Source organism: Balaenoptera acutorostrata, chromosome 6 (genome assembly GCF_949987535.1).
Source record: "Balaenoptera acutorostrata chromosome 6, mBalAcu1.1, whole genome shotgun sequence".
NCBI classification, from domain to species: domain Eukaryota; kingdom Metazoa; phylum Chordata; class Mammalia; order Artiodactyla; family Balaenopteridae; genus Balaenoptera; species Balaenoptera acutorostrata.
This window is the reverse complement of record NC_080069.1, coordinates 80,145,293-80,159,274: the sequence shown is the minus strand read 5'-3', so window position 1 is coordinate 80,159,274 and position 13,982 is coordinate 80,145,293. Positions and strand designations below refer to the sequence as shown.

At 40.9% G+C, this 13,982-nt stretch overlaps 1 protein-coding gene across 2 annotated transcripts in view; it reads left to right on the top strand.

Annotated features, from left to right (window-relative positions):
* The window catches only part of TRPM6 (transient receptor potential cation channel subfamily M member 6), a 199,027-nt gene that overhangs the window by 38,364 nt on the left and 146,681 nt on the right, over positions 1 to 13,982 (top strand). Inside the window, exon 5 of one of the 2 annotated variants that reach the window (XM_057548608.1) lies at positions 11,693 to 11,891. In XM_057548608.1, the coding sequence (XP_057404591.1) occupies positions 11,859 to 11,891 (33 nt within the window). In that variant the 5' untranslated portion in view covers positions 11,693 to 11,858. Of the gene's footprint in view, positions 1 to 11,692; positions 11,892 to 12,447; positions 12,480 to 13,982 lie in introns of those variants that run through there. The other variant, XM_057548609.1, reaches the window with a different exon arrangement.

Here is a 13,982-nt window from a genome sequence, read left to right as displayed (position 1 = left end):
TCCAAGTACAGTAACAGGTACCTGGAAAGGTAGGAACCTTCTGAGTGGGCACAGGCATGTACACAATTCAGAACTTTACAGGGGAGAGGTTTACTCTGGGAATGCACAGATGCTATCCTTTCCTTGGTTCCTGCAATGAAATACAAAGCTACCATTGACACCTTTGGGCAGGGTCCTGCCAGAGTCAAGAAAGGAGCCTGATTGCTACTGAGCCATAAGTCCTTTAAGCCCTGGGTTTACATCACCATTCTGGAAGAAGTTATACCGAAAACCATGCATGTTAAGGCATGTTCACAGATCATTTTCCATTTCTGCCCAGAGCGTCAAACAGCAGTGTTTAGGCTTCTTAGGTCCTCTCTATGCTGTCCTAGATGGGACTTTAAGTCTATAGATACTTATAAATACTTACGCCATGCCCTTTAAATATGGTCTACAAGCCCACATGAAAGTATTTGTCTTCTCATCTCTCCTTATCTCAGTGATGATTACATTACTTCCAGTAATCATCTGCTTTTGTAGTTTTTGATTTCCATTATGCTATTACAACTTCGTAGAATATTTATGGGAACATGATACTAATACATGTGCAATATATTTGGTTTCTCCCTGTAGATACAATCATGCTGGCCTAAGCATACTAATGCCATAAAAAGCTAAAATGCTTCAACTTGCTTATTCTTCATGCTTTTAAAAAAATGAGAATTCCTCAGTCCCATAAAATAGAGATACTTAGCAATTTGCATCTATTTCTTGATAACTTTAAGAGAGGTTAATTTGGAACAAATATGATATTTTAGTAAAGATAATAAAGTTCCTACTTCAATTTAATTTTGTTGTATAAACACTTCTTGCATGCTGGACCATGTCAATGCTAAGTGAAGCAAAAGTGAGAAAGAAGCAGTTCCTATCTTTACAGGGTGTACAATCTAGTCAAAACAAAACAAAAATTGATGAAAGCTTTTAAGTGAATATCCCTTTTGTCATCGTACCAAAGGAGGTCTGTAATAATCAGAGATACTAAAGTGATTGTGAAGAACCTCCTGGCTGAATGGAAGTGGGGTGTAGGAAGGATTGTGGGTGGCATGAGAGGTAGGATGACTATATAAACCTGGGCACTTTTGAGAATAAAAGAGGTGCTACTAATATTTATGTTTATGCAAGAGGCACAATCTTAGTCTATTTTAGGCCAACAGGGAGTCATGATGCCCTTCGTTAAAAAAATGGATTTAGGAGAACTTCCATGAATATAAATGGTAGGGAAGTGTATTAGTTTGTGAGGGCTGCCACAAAAGGATGGCTTAAACAATGGAAATTTTATTGTCTTGCAGTTTTGGAAGTTAGAAGTCCAAAATCAAGGTGTCAGCAGGGTCAGTTCTTTCTGAAGACTGTGAGGGAAAGATCTGTTCCAGACCTCTCTCCGTGGCTGAAGAAGGTTGTCTTTTTCCTGTATCTTCACATCATCTCCCCTCTATGCATGTCTCTATGTCCAAATTTCCCCTTTTTATAAGGACACTAGTCATATTGGCTTAGAGTCCATCCTAATGACCTCATTTATCTTGATTGCCTCCATAAAGACCATATCTCCAGATAAGGTCACATTCTGAAGTACTGGGGATTAGTACACTAATATATCTTTGTTTGGTGGGGGGCATGATTTAACTAATAACAGGAAAGATGGTAGAAACTTGACAAGAGCACCACAATAGAAGAGATGTTACATCTGGATGGCTAGTGGGCACTGTCTTCTTAGTATACATCATGATCAGGAGGCAATTCTATTATAGGCTTTAATAAGGTAAGATGGGTGGGGAGAATAAACAGAATGGAGGATGATTAGAGAAATAGAAACTTTTATTTTGGGGGATTATTAGTGTTCTACAGTTCCTCCTTCCATGGGGCAATAAAGACTGGACACTGGTGGCAGAGGATGTTCAAGTGGCTGTTGACTAGAGCATGTGGAGCTATGTGATGCCATGTCTGGGAGGTGCCACAAATAGACTGGTCAATTTTTACCACATTAGTTGATAATTCTCTACTATGAGATCTGACTTTACTTATGAAATTAAAGCTATTTTTTCCTTTCCCCATCTCCACAGGGATTTTATGATTCACAGAATAATAAATATGATGAATTCTGAGCTCTGTGGAGGAATGATCTTGAGTTAGTTCCAAGTGGTTATAGTGACAAAGGTTTTTCGCCTTTGGGCATGTTCGTGAAATTGCATATAAAACTGATCACTTATACTTTCAAAATATTGAATAGCAGGCAGACAAAAAGTTAGGGAGAGGAATATATATTTTGTTTGGCTTACATGTTAGTGGCTTAGATGTAGGAACATTAGGCCTTTACCTGCTTGCAAAATGCAATCTGTGTTCTTGTGTCATTACCGTGAAAGGTCAATGAGAAACTTCATACATTATGATGACACGTAGATTCCATGCTGAAATTCACATAGGATTGTTCTTATTCTTATGTTACGCTTTCTTCATTTATCTTGATCTTCATGAGTATAGATAAAATAGTGGTACACACATTTTCTTGGCAAAGAAGAAATTGGCATATCACTGTTGTGTGTTCAGTTAAACAGCTGTAGCTAAAACAAAATTATCCTAGACTATGTGGTTAGGAAGCACCAGGCTTTAAAAAAAAAACAAAAAAGAAGCACCAGGTTAGTCAGTGTAATACACAAATCATAAAACATTAAAAGAAAATAAAAATAGCCTTGGTCCTTAACTTGTGGGCTCAAAGGGCCTGCGAAGTGAGTGAAATGCATGTTTTATTAAGTCAGGAAGAATAAATGATCAGTAAAAATGTAATATTGGAATTTCAGACACACTAATCCTGTAAGTCATTCCAAGATATATAGGATTTTAATTTTAAATTAATTTAAAAAATTATTTTCAATATAAGGTCTCATTACAGAATACTTAGAAAAATGAAAAGGAGTCATTTCTTCCTAATTTTTTTCTATATGGTCTTTGACATAGTTGTACTCATACAGTACATACAATGTTCTAGCTCCCTTTTTGGCTTTGCATACTCTTCATTGTTAACATTTTTTAACAGTTATATAATTGCCCATCTGATAGCTTACTTAATTACTTCTCAAATAATAGACTTTAACAAATCCCTAATGTATTATGTTATATAATTTTGATATAAATATCTTATTATGTAAATTTTCATCATATTAGGGTTTTTTTGGGCAGGAGATGTGATCTTTCTGGGTCATAGGGTTATGAGGCCTTCTATGACAGCACTTTTGTTCTTAGGTCAGTAAGATAGTCTCCATTTTATCAGAGCCTAAAATGACTAAATAAATTTCGTGGTTGGATCGCAGCAATTCTGAATTTAATATCTAAGCATAATGACCTTGTCTTTTTTTAAAAAAGATTTTTTTAATATATATTTTTTATATTTATTTATTTATTTTATCTTTGGTTGAATTGGGTCTTCATTGCTGCACGCAGGTTTTCTCTAGTTGCAGCGAGCGGGGGATACTCTTCGTTGTGGTATGCGGGATTCTCGTTGCGGTGGCTTCACTTGTTGTGGAGCATGGGCTCTAGGTGCGCGGGCTTCAGTAGTTGCGGCACGTGGACTCAGTAGTTGTGGCTCTAGAGTGCAGGCTCGGTAGTTGTGGCACATGGGCTAAGTTGCTCTGCAGCGTGTGGGATCTTCCTGGCCCAGGGCTCGGACCCGTGTCCCCTGCATTGGCAGGTGGATTCTTAACCACTGTGCCACCAGGGAAGTCTGATAATGACCTTGTCTTAAAGAAGTTTGAATTATTATACCTTCAAGGATGTTACAGAAATGCTTGGGCATCTTTTTTTTTAATTAAAATATTTTTTCTTTAAAAAAATTTTGTTTTGTCTCTCTGGGCATCTTTATCATCAAGTAAATCACATGCAGTTTGTTTAGAGAAAGATGTAATAGAAAGATCTCATCAGTAATGGAAGTGTGCAGATTGTTTTGCTATGCAGACATGCTACTGCACTGAGAGTTGGAAAAAAATAAGACTTTGCCCAGGGTTTATAAATACTTTTACCAAAGTAACGTTAAAAAAAAATTAAATAATCACAAAATAAAACCTCACTAGTAAATGAAAGTTGAAATTATTTTGGATAGGAACTCTGACAGGATGGAAGCACCATGGGCCCTGGAGTCAGACAAACTGTCTTTGGAATTGCAGCTCTGCCACTTATTCAACCTCTGACTCTGGACAAGTTTTGGCTTTTCAGAAACTCAGATTGTATAAAATGGTGGTTAATAATGTATTAAATAAAAATAAGGCATATATCAAATTGCCTAGTCTACAGTGAGTGCCCATTTATTACTAATTAGTAATATTTCTTCCCTCCTTTATTCATGGCTCACACTGAAAATGTAAAGAATATTTCAGGAGGAAATATATAATTTAAAATACTTAAAAAGGGACTTCCCTGGTGGCGCAGTGGTTAAGAATCTGCCTGCCAATGCAGGGGACACGGGTTCGAGCCCTGGTGCGGGAAGATCCCACATGCCACAGAGCAACAAAGCCCGTGCACCACAACTACTGAAAGCCTGCGTGCCTAGAGCCTGTGCTCCACAGCAAGAGAAGCCACTGCAATGAGAAGCCCGCACACTGCAACGAAGAGTAGCCCTCACTCGCTGCAACAAGAGAAAACCCGTGTGCAGCAACGAAGACCCAACACAGCCAAAAAAATAAATAAATAAATAAATAAAATAAACTACTTAAAAAGACTCTCATTTTAGTTCAAGGGACTCGATAAATGAGTTTTGCAACTTTCTGTGAGGCTGTACTATATTCATTTAAAAATAAAAAGTTGGACTTCCCCGGTGGTCCAGTGGTTAAGGCTCCATGCTTCCACTGCAGGGTCATGGGTTTGATCCCTGGTGGGGGAAGTTCTGCATGCCGCTCCATGTGGCCAAAATAATAATAATAATAATAAAATTTTTAAAATAAAATGTTAAGAAAAATAAAAAAGACAGTATTAGATAAATGAGTCAGGTATGGAGGGTTCAATTAGTTGGTTCCTTCTGGTTAAGTCATTTATTTTTTCTGCCTCTCAGTTTCTCACCTGAAATGGAGAAACACAATTCCTAAGCTACTAGAGTACTTGTTCCAAGGATGAACAATTGTGGTTCACATTTTAGGGAGAACATAATAGGTCGAATACTGTTTCCTTTCAAGTAATTTAATCAAGAGAAAAGGACTAAGGGTTAAAAATTTCTTACTAGTAGACATGTCTTGTTGAATAAATATATTCTTTTTTTTTTTGCTTGCTCTGGGTCTTAGTTGCGGCAGGCGGACTCCTTTAGTTGTGGCACACAGGCTCCTTAGTTGTGGCATGCGAACTCTTAGTTGTGGCATGCATGTGGGATCTAGTTCCTTCACCAGGGATCGAACCCAGGCCCCCTGCATTGGGAGCACAGAGTCTCAACCACTGCGCCACCAGGGAAGTCCCAATAAATATATTCTTAATTCTGATATATACAAGTAATAAAAACCAAGTTCTGGGACTTTCCTGGTGGTCCAGTGATTAAGACTCCAGGCTCCCAATGCCTGGGTTTGATCCCTTGTCAGGGAACTAGATCCTGCATGCCGCAACTAAGAGTTCACATGCTGCGACTAAAAGAGCTGGCACGAGGCAACAAAGATCCAGTGTGCTACAACTAAGACCCGGCACAGCCAAATAAATAATTAATTAATAAAACAAAAACAAAAAAACAAGTTCTGATTCAGACAGTCATCCAACTAAATTTTTAATGAATGCTCGTTATGTTCAAGGTGTGAGTACAGAAAACAATGGACTTTTACAGCCACACACATCTGTTTTCAAATTTTTGTTGGCTTCACACCTAATTAGCTGTGAGACTGGTGATATATATATATATTCTTAACATCTTTATTCGAGTATAATTGCTTTACAATGGTGTGTTAGTTTCTGCTTTATAACAAAGTGAATCAGCTATACATATACATATATCCCCATATCTCCTCCCTCTTGCATCTCCCTCCCATCCTCCCTATCCCACCCCTCTAGGTGGTCACAAAGCACCGTGCTGATCTCCCTGTGCTATGTAATTGCTTCCCACTAGCTAGCTATTTTACATGTGGTAGTGTATATATGTCCATGCCACTCTCTTACTTCATCTCAGCTTACCCTTCCCCCTCCCTGTGTCCTCAAGTCCATTCTCTACGTCTGTGTCTTTGTTCCTGTCCTGCCCACAGCTTCTTCAGAACCATTTTTTTTTTTTAGATTCCATATATACGTGTTAGCATACAGTATTTGTTTTTCTCTTTCTGACTTACTTCACTCTGTATGACAGACTCTAGGTTCATCCACCTCACTACAAATAATTCAATTTTGTTTCTTTTAATGGCTGAGTAATATTCCATTGTATATATGTGCCACATCTTCTTTATCCATTCATCTGTTGATGGACACTTAGGTTGCTTCCATGTCCTGGCTATTGTAAAAAGAGCTGCAATGAACATTGTGGTACATGACTCTTTTTGAATTATGGTTTTCTCAGGGTATATGCCCAGTAGTGGGATTGCTGGGTCATATGGTAGTTCTGTTTTTAGTTTTTTAAGGAACCTCCATACTGTTCTCCATAGTGGCTTATCAATTTACATTCCCACCAACAGTGCAAGAGGGTTCCCTTTTCTCAACACCCTCTCCAGCATTTGTTGTTTGCAGATTTTTTGATGATGGCCATTCTGACTGGTGTGAGGTGATAACTCATTGTAGTTTTGATTTGCATTTCTCTAATGATTAGTGATGTTGAGCATCCTTTCATGTGTTTGTTGGCAATCTGTATATATTCTCTGGAGAAATGTCTGTTTAGGTCTTCTGCCCATTTTTGGTTTGAGTTTTTTTTTTTTTATCTTGAGCTGCATGAGCTGCTTGTAAATTTTGGAGATTAATCCTTTGTCAGTTGCTTCATTTGCAAAAATTTTCTCCCATCCTGAGGGTTGTCTTTTTGTCTTGTTTATGTTTTCCTTTGCTATGCAAAAGCTTTTAAGTTTCATTAGGTCCCATTTGTTTATTTTTGTTTTTATTTCCATTTCTCTAGGAGGTGGGTCAAAAAGGATCTTGCTGTGATGTATGTCATAGAGTGTTCTGCCTAGTTTTCCTCTAAGAGTTTTATAGTGTCTGGGCTTACATTTAGGTATTTAATCCATTTTGAGTTTATTTTTGTGTATGGTGTTAGGGAGTGTTCTAATTTCATTCTTTTACATGTAGCTGTGAGACTGGTGATATTCACGATGAAGATTTCTGACCCTCAGTGAAACCTCACAGAGGTTTTGTGCAGAAAAAAATGAGGAAAACAATGAGGAAAGAAACTGAGTTATCTACTGTGGCACAACATGTAACCACCAAATTTAGTGGCTTAAAATACCATCAGTTCATTATTTCTCATGATTCTGAGGGTTGGCTGGTCTCTCCAACTGGTCTTTCTTCCAGGATGGTGTTCTCAGGGCAGTGTTACAATAGGGTGAAGGCTGAAGCTGCAGGGCCACTGGAGGCCTAGGCTCAGGAACTTGAACCATGTCACTTTGGCCACATTTTACTGGCCAGAAGTCCAGCTCAGATTAATGGTGTGAAGAAGAGACATGGGAGGTTATTGCAAAATCACCTTACAAAGAGGTATGCTGCTGGGATGAGAGGGTCAGTAAATCAGTTATAGTATCAGCTGTGTTTGTTTTCAGGAAGCTTCAGATGATGCCATCTATTAGCGTGCCTGGCATTTTTGTTATAGTCAGTCTTCATCTTCCTCCTTTCCTCTCTTTAAGAATCATTCAAAGTTGCACGTGAAGACAGTTCTAAAGGAGGCTAGGATCGGTGTCAGTGTTCGTAATACACACTTTCAAACAGCACCCATAGCTACCTGAAGCCACCATCGTAGGCTTGTGTAACAATCTTGTGTGATAAGACTCCCAGTTAAATTTGAATTTCAGATAAGCAACGAATAGTTTTTTAGTATAAGTATGTCTTCTCTTGTTAACAGTTTGGCATATATTCTTCTAGAACTTTCCTGTGAATAATCCAATTTACACATATAAATTTTAAAAAATAGAATCATACTTACTTTTACTAGTTGCTATTTTCCTTTTCCATATCTGTACATTTAGATCTAACTCATTCTTTTAAAAGCTGCATGGTGTTTTTTGGTATGCACACACCAGTTTATTTATTTAAGCACCTGCTAATGGCTCTTTGGATTATTGGCAATCTTCCTTCATTACAAAGGGTGCTACTATGTATATCCTTATACACATATCTTAGTGTATCTCTGAAGTATGAAGTCCTAGGACTGGAATTGTGATGGGAAAGGTTATGCCTTGAATCCAGATGGCTAAAATGCCTTCAAAAAGGATATCATTTTAAACTCTTACCAAAAGTATTTGAGGGTTCCTATTTCTCCCCTTGCCAACCATGAGTATTTTAATCTTTGCTTATGTGATAGGATAAATGATCCATTTTCATAGCAAATTGGGAGCATACTCCCATAGAAGCACTGAATTAGAAAAACATTTATTCAGTAGGCATAAGAAAATATATTGCTACCTTTCAAAAGGAAATTTGATTTGTAGCAGTTTAGGATAATGAATGGATGGAATTCAAACTCAGTACCTTGAGTTTGAATGGGAAGGTCTGAAAACAGAAACAGTCACACAGGAATGGATTGGAGGGCTGGATTTCATCCCTCCTTACTGGCAGTATACCTTTATCTTAAATTAATAACCCATAACTTTAAACTTCCCCCACTTGTGGAATGCCCTCTAGGTTTATCATCGTTTCCATTACCCACTTTAGAATGCCACTGCATTTATTTTGTTTCCTTTATGCTTCTGAAAGTGGTGGTGGCCACCCACAGTGAAAACCCTGAACACGAGATAATAATATACCATGATGCATTGGGCAAGAGTTTCCCATGGTACTCTTTCTTCTTCTTTTTTTTTTTTTTAATAAATTTATTTATTTATTATTTTTAGCTGTGTGGGGTCTTCGTTTCTGTGTGAGGGCTTTCTCTAGTTGCGGCGAGCGGGGGCCACTCTTCATCGCGGTGCGCGGGCCTCTCACTATCGCGGCCTCTCTTGTTGCGGCTCCAGACGCGCAGGCTCAGTAATTGTGGCTCACGGGCCTAGTTGCTCCGCGGCATGTGGGATCTTCCCAGACCAGGGCTCGAACCCGTGTCCCCTGCATTGGCAGGCAGATTCTCAACCACTGCGCCACCAGGGAAGCCCTACTCTTTCTTCTTGGTGCAAAGAAATAGAGTTGTTTCTGCTTTTTTTTTTTTATGCAGTTAGTAACTTCTTTTTTTTAAAATTTTATTTATTTTTGGCTGCATTGGGTTTTCATTGCTGCGAGTGGGCTTTCTCTAATTGCGGCGAGTGGGGGCTACTCTTTGTTGTGGTGCATGGGATTCTCATTGCAGTGGCTTCTCTTGTTGTGGAGCACGGGCTGTAGGTGCGGGGCCTTCAGTAGCTGTAGCACGCAGGCTCTAGAGTGCAGGCTCAGTAGTTGTGGCGCACAGGCTTAGTTGCTCTGTGGCATATGGGATCTTTCCGGACCAGGGCTTGAACCCATGTCCCCTGCATTGGCAGGCGGATTCTTAACCACTGCACCACCAGGGAAGTCCCAGAAATAGAGTTATTTATTGCTCATTTTTCTCCCCCTGGGCTGTCCAGAGAGGCTGGGAAGTATTACTGTGCAAATCCCCCAACAACCCTCAGCCCTATCCAAATAAATGAAAATGAACCAAAACCAAATCCAAGCTTCTAACAATTTTCTTTAGGAGAAGAGTGCATATATTAGAAACTATTCTTTAGTAGTCTCCAATAACTGGGACTCATCAAGATGTTCATGTATAGGGAATTACTTGCTGGTCCAGTGGTTAAGACTATGTGCTTTCACTGTGAGGGCATGGGTTCAATCCCTGGTTGGGGAACTAAGACCCTGCAAGCCATGCGACACAGCAAAAAACAAAAACAAAAACAAACAAAAAAGATCTTCACATATAAAAAAAATGTTCTCATACCCATTTTTCTCTGCTGAAAAATCAGCTGTTTCCCTCCATTTTGAAATCATTAGGTTGACTTTAAAAGTTAGAGTAGTGTCTTAAAACCATGTTAGATCAGGAATAAAACATTCACAATGTTCAGGGTAAAAACGAAGATCTGATAAAGAAGAAAACATAGGAGAAAAGAATGGGAAGAGGGAGAAAGGGATCAGGGAGGGCAAACAAGTGAGAAAATCTGTTTATGTTGATGAGTGTTACCAATGGTGCCCCAGGTACGGTTTCACTTTTGATTGTCCCTCCTCCCTGTATAAACTCAAACTCCTTGCAGACTGGACAATGTCGTATTCATCTTTGTTTTCCCAGCACCCAGCAGGATGCCTGACAAACAGTCTGTGTTCAGGAAATATTTGTTGGCTTGAATTAAACCACCCTAGACCACTAATGAACACCCTAAAATTTAAATTTCATTGCCAGCTGCTTGGCAAAGGTATATTTGTGGCCAGGAGATTTTTTTACGCAAGCTTTCAAGTTGTGTGAGGTGCCTGTGAAAGATACAGATTCCTGGGCCCCACCCCAGAAATTCTGATACAGATGGTCTAGGTGGGGTGGGTGGGGGCTAGGGAATCTGCACTTTTAACAAATACCTCAGGTGTTTCTGATACAGCCTGGGAACCAAAGGCAGCTTGCAAACTAGCACACCAGATACCTTAAGCCCTGGAATTGTCCTGATATTTTAGACTCTCTGCCTTGAAGCTTGATCTGAAAAGAATACATGACCATCCTAACATGTAAATTTACCAAAGAGTTTAAACTGGAAGTTAGTAATTACAGTGCACCAACACTCTTAAGAATCTTGAGTTCCAAACGTCTAGTCTTCTTGGTGGGTCTGCAGATTTCTGAGAGCTCCCAGTCTCTAGTGCTGTGACAGACCTAACAGGGGAGATGTATGGAGAAACACCAATCAAGAGGTTCTTACTTGCCTTAGGGGGGCTTCTGAATCTGTTAACTGCTCACAGATCATTAACATTTTGAGGGAGCTGGGTCAAGGAGAATGAGATTAAATGCATTAATAGAAAAACAAACAACGACAAAATGTTAATACATATATGAGATGTTCAAGTTTTCTAACAAAGAAAAAACCACATTAAGAAATCAGGCTGAAAAAAGTGTCAGCAAATGTGAGCTCACTGGGCAGAAGTCCAGAATGGACTAAAAGAATAGGTGGTCCTAATTTGAAGTCAGTTAGGGATGAATGGCTAGCATTGTTAATTACAACACTTGTAATAAGTGAGCATCACCTCTGCCAACATACTGGGATTCACCCATAGTAACTGACCACAGCCTTAATCAAGACCGACTAGCCAGAGCAGCCCACCGAAAATAACAGAAATCAGAAAGCTTTTGATCGTATTTTATGGATTTCAGTATAGCCTCTGAGGAAAGGGGATTTATTCGCTATCCTTCCCACTGTGTAGATAAACCCAGGCCCAGAGGGGTCACCTAACACCCAGTAACTCCCAGGTAGTAAACTGCTGGTTGTTAGGTTAAACCTCCTGTGTCCTCCCCGCACCACACTGACTCAACAATAACAGTACAATTAAATACGTCTGTGATGATGATGAAAATCCCATTTGACCCTTCCTCTACTCTTTGATCCAGGTAAGGTCGGAATCACCTCCTTTCTACACGGGAGGTAACTGAGGCCAAAAGGTATTGTGACAAATCTGTAGGGCTGTAAAAGGCAGCGTGCGGAGGTGGAGCCCAGATCTGACTCCACAAGTCAGAAGCTCAGACAAGGCTTTGGCGGCGGGCCTGCAAGTCCAGGATGACAGCTCGCTCTGCGGAGGAGCGCTTACAGGTATGGTGGGCTGCCAGCCGGCGGGGCAAAGCGTCTTAGGCGGTTTACCAGATCTGAGCCCAGGGCCCTGGGTGCTTCAGGTGAGGCCAGCCACAAGATATCTAACTAGGATCTGGCATAGCTGGGATTTACGAAATACCTGCGCTCAAGTCCTGTGGTCTCCACACGGGTCTGATTAACATATCTGAGGGTTCGGCTACGGTAGGACACTTACTTAAGGGCACACCCCACAGCCCGGTTGCCGGAGCTGGAATGGGGCCAGCGCGGAGGTGGTATCCGAGCGGAAACCTAACGGGGCGGGGGATTCTGCTTAGGGCGGTGGGGACACGTCCCGGGAGAGGAGGCAGCTCTGTGGTTCCGCTCCGGGTCGGTGGCGGAAGAGACCGGACGTGGCGTGAGTCGGCTGCGGGTAGGAGAGAAGGCTTGGTCCGGAGCGGAGGGCCACATCTGGGCGGCGGAGATCTAGGGGACGTCGGCGCGGCTCTCGGTGGGTGGCGGCGGGAGAAGTGCCCAGGCCGCTCTGGGCGCCTCTGCGCGTCCCCGCGCGCCGCGCCCCGGACTCCCGGAGCGATGAGAGTGCAGGTCAAGGTAAACGCCGGCGTCCCAACCACCTTCCCCCGCCTCCCCCGCCTCCGCTCCACCCTCTACCTCCAGCCACCAGGACTCGCCGCCACGAAACCTTAAGTCCCAAGCGCGATGGGAAGTTCTGGGGAGCTTGGGGAGTTAGGGAGAGGAGTGGAGGCCCTGGTCATGCCTTGGTCTCTTGTAAGGCTGCCAAACCTCAAACTGCCTGTCACTTAACCTATTTTTTGGACTGGCACACGTGGTGTGTGAATAAGTACCATTTATGGTGCACATTTTATTTCTTGCATTTCGGCATGGTCTGGTTGTTGGTACTTTCTTTGGAGCCAGATCACCTGAATTAGCCTCCTTGCTCCACCACTAGCTACCATCTTGAGCAAGTTACTGAACCTCTGTGCTTTGGCTTCCTCATCTGGAAAATGGGATAATAGTTATAATTTGAACATTAAATGAGATGCTATATATGCAATGCACTTAGAATAATGCGTAACATATTTAGCAGATTGCAAAAGTTTGGTTGTTATTATTTCATCCAGGCAATAATCCAATGAGATCTGAGTATCACCACCCACCCAATCCCACCCCACCGGTTAACAGGAAAGGAAAATGAAGCTGAGGGAGAAGAACAGAGTTAGGATTGGAACCCAGGCAAGTGCTTTAAAACACTAAGAATATGGATATCATACACAGGATTTTGAGCATTTGTTCCTAGGGAGAGGGTGGTTCATTATTAACTACCAATGTGGGAACTGAGTTCTTCAGTTTCTTTTTCCCTGTGTACAAATTTTGGTTTTTGATTTTTCATTTGCTTTGGATTCTTCCATAACTGATAAAGCATTAGATACTCTGGCCTGACTGACACCTGGGTTTGGTGAGAATCTGGCTGTTTCTTAGGTATCCCTCACCACCACCACCACGGGGTCAGGGGGTTGAAAATCATTTGAGATGGAACCCAGCAGGAACCTACTTTTGGGGGCCAAAATCGGGGATTAGTACCCTCAGAAAGTATTAAACTTGCTTTAATAGACAAGGGTGTGAATACATGTTGAGTTGATTGTACCCCAGAGGAGAGGGAAAGACCCAGGCAGAATATTGGCGATTTGCCACAAATTTTGGTCTTATCTTGCCCATTTACAATTCTCTATCATAGCTAAGATTTTTTGGCAGGACTTCTATGACAAAACTCAAGCATTTGGTAAATATTGGATCTGAAATATGTCTTGCCTCTTTTTCTTTCGCCCTGGGTTTTTTATCATGGGTTTTCCGTATAGTCTGGAAAGCCCAACCATTTTCAGAATGATTCCCTTCACACTTCTGATAGAATCATCCAGTATTGGAACCGAAAGTGGCCATCCTACCTGTAACTGTTATTTCTTTGTGTCACATCAGAAATCTACACAGCAACTATTTTCCTGTTTAAAAAAAACATAAAACAAAAAAACAAAACATGGTTAGGTAAGGTATTGTGATGTGGGTCTCAGTTGTGATTTTTCTCTTTTTTACTTCTTA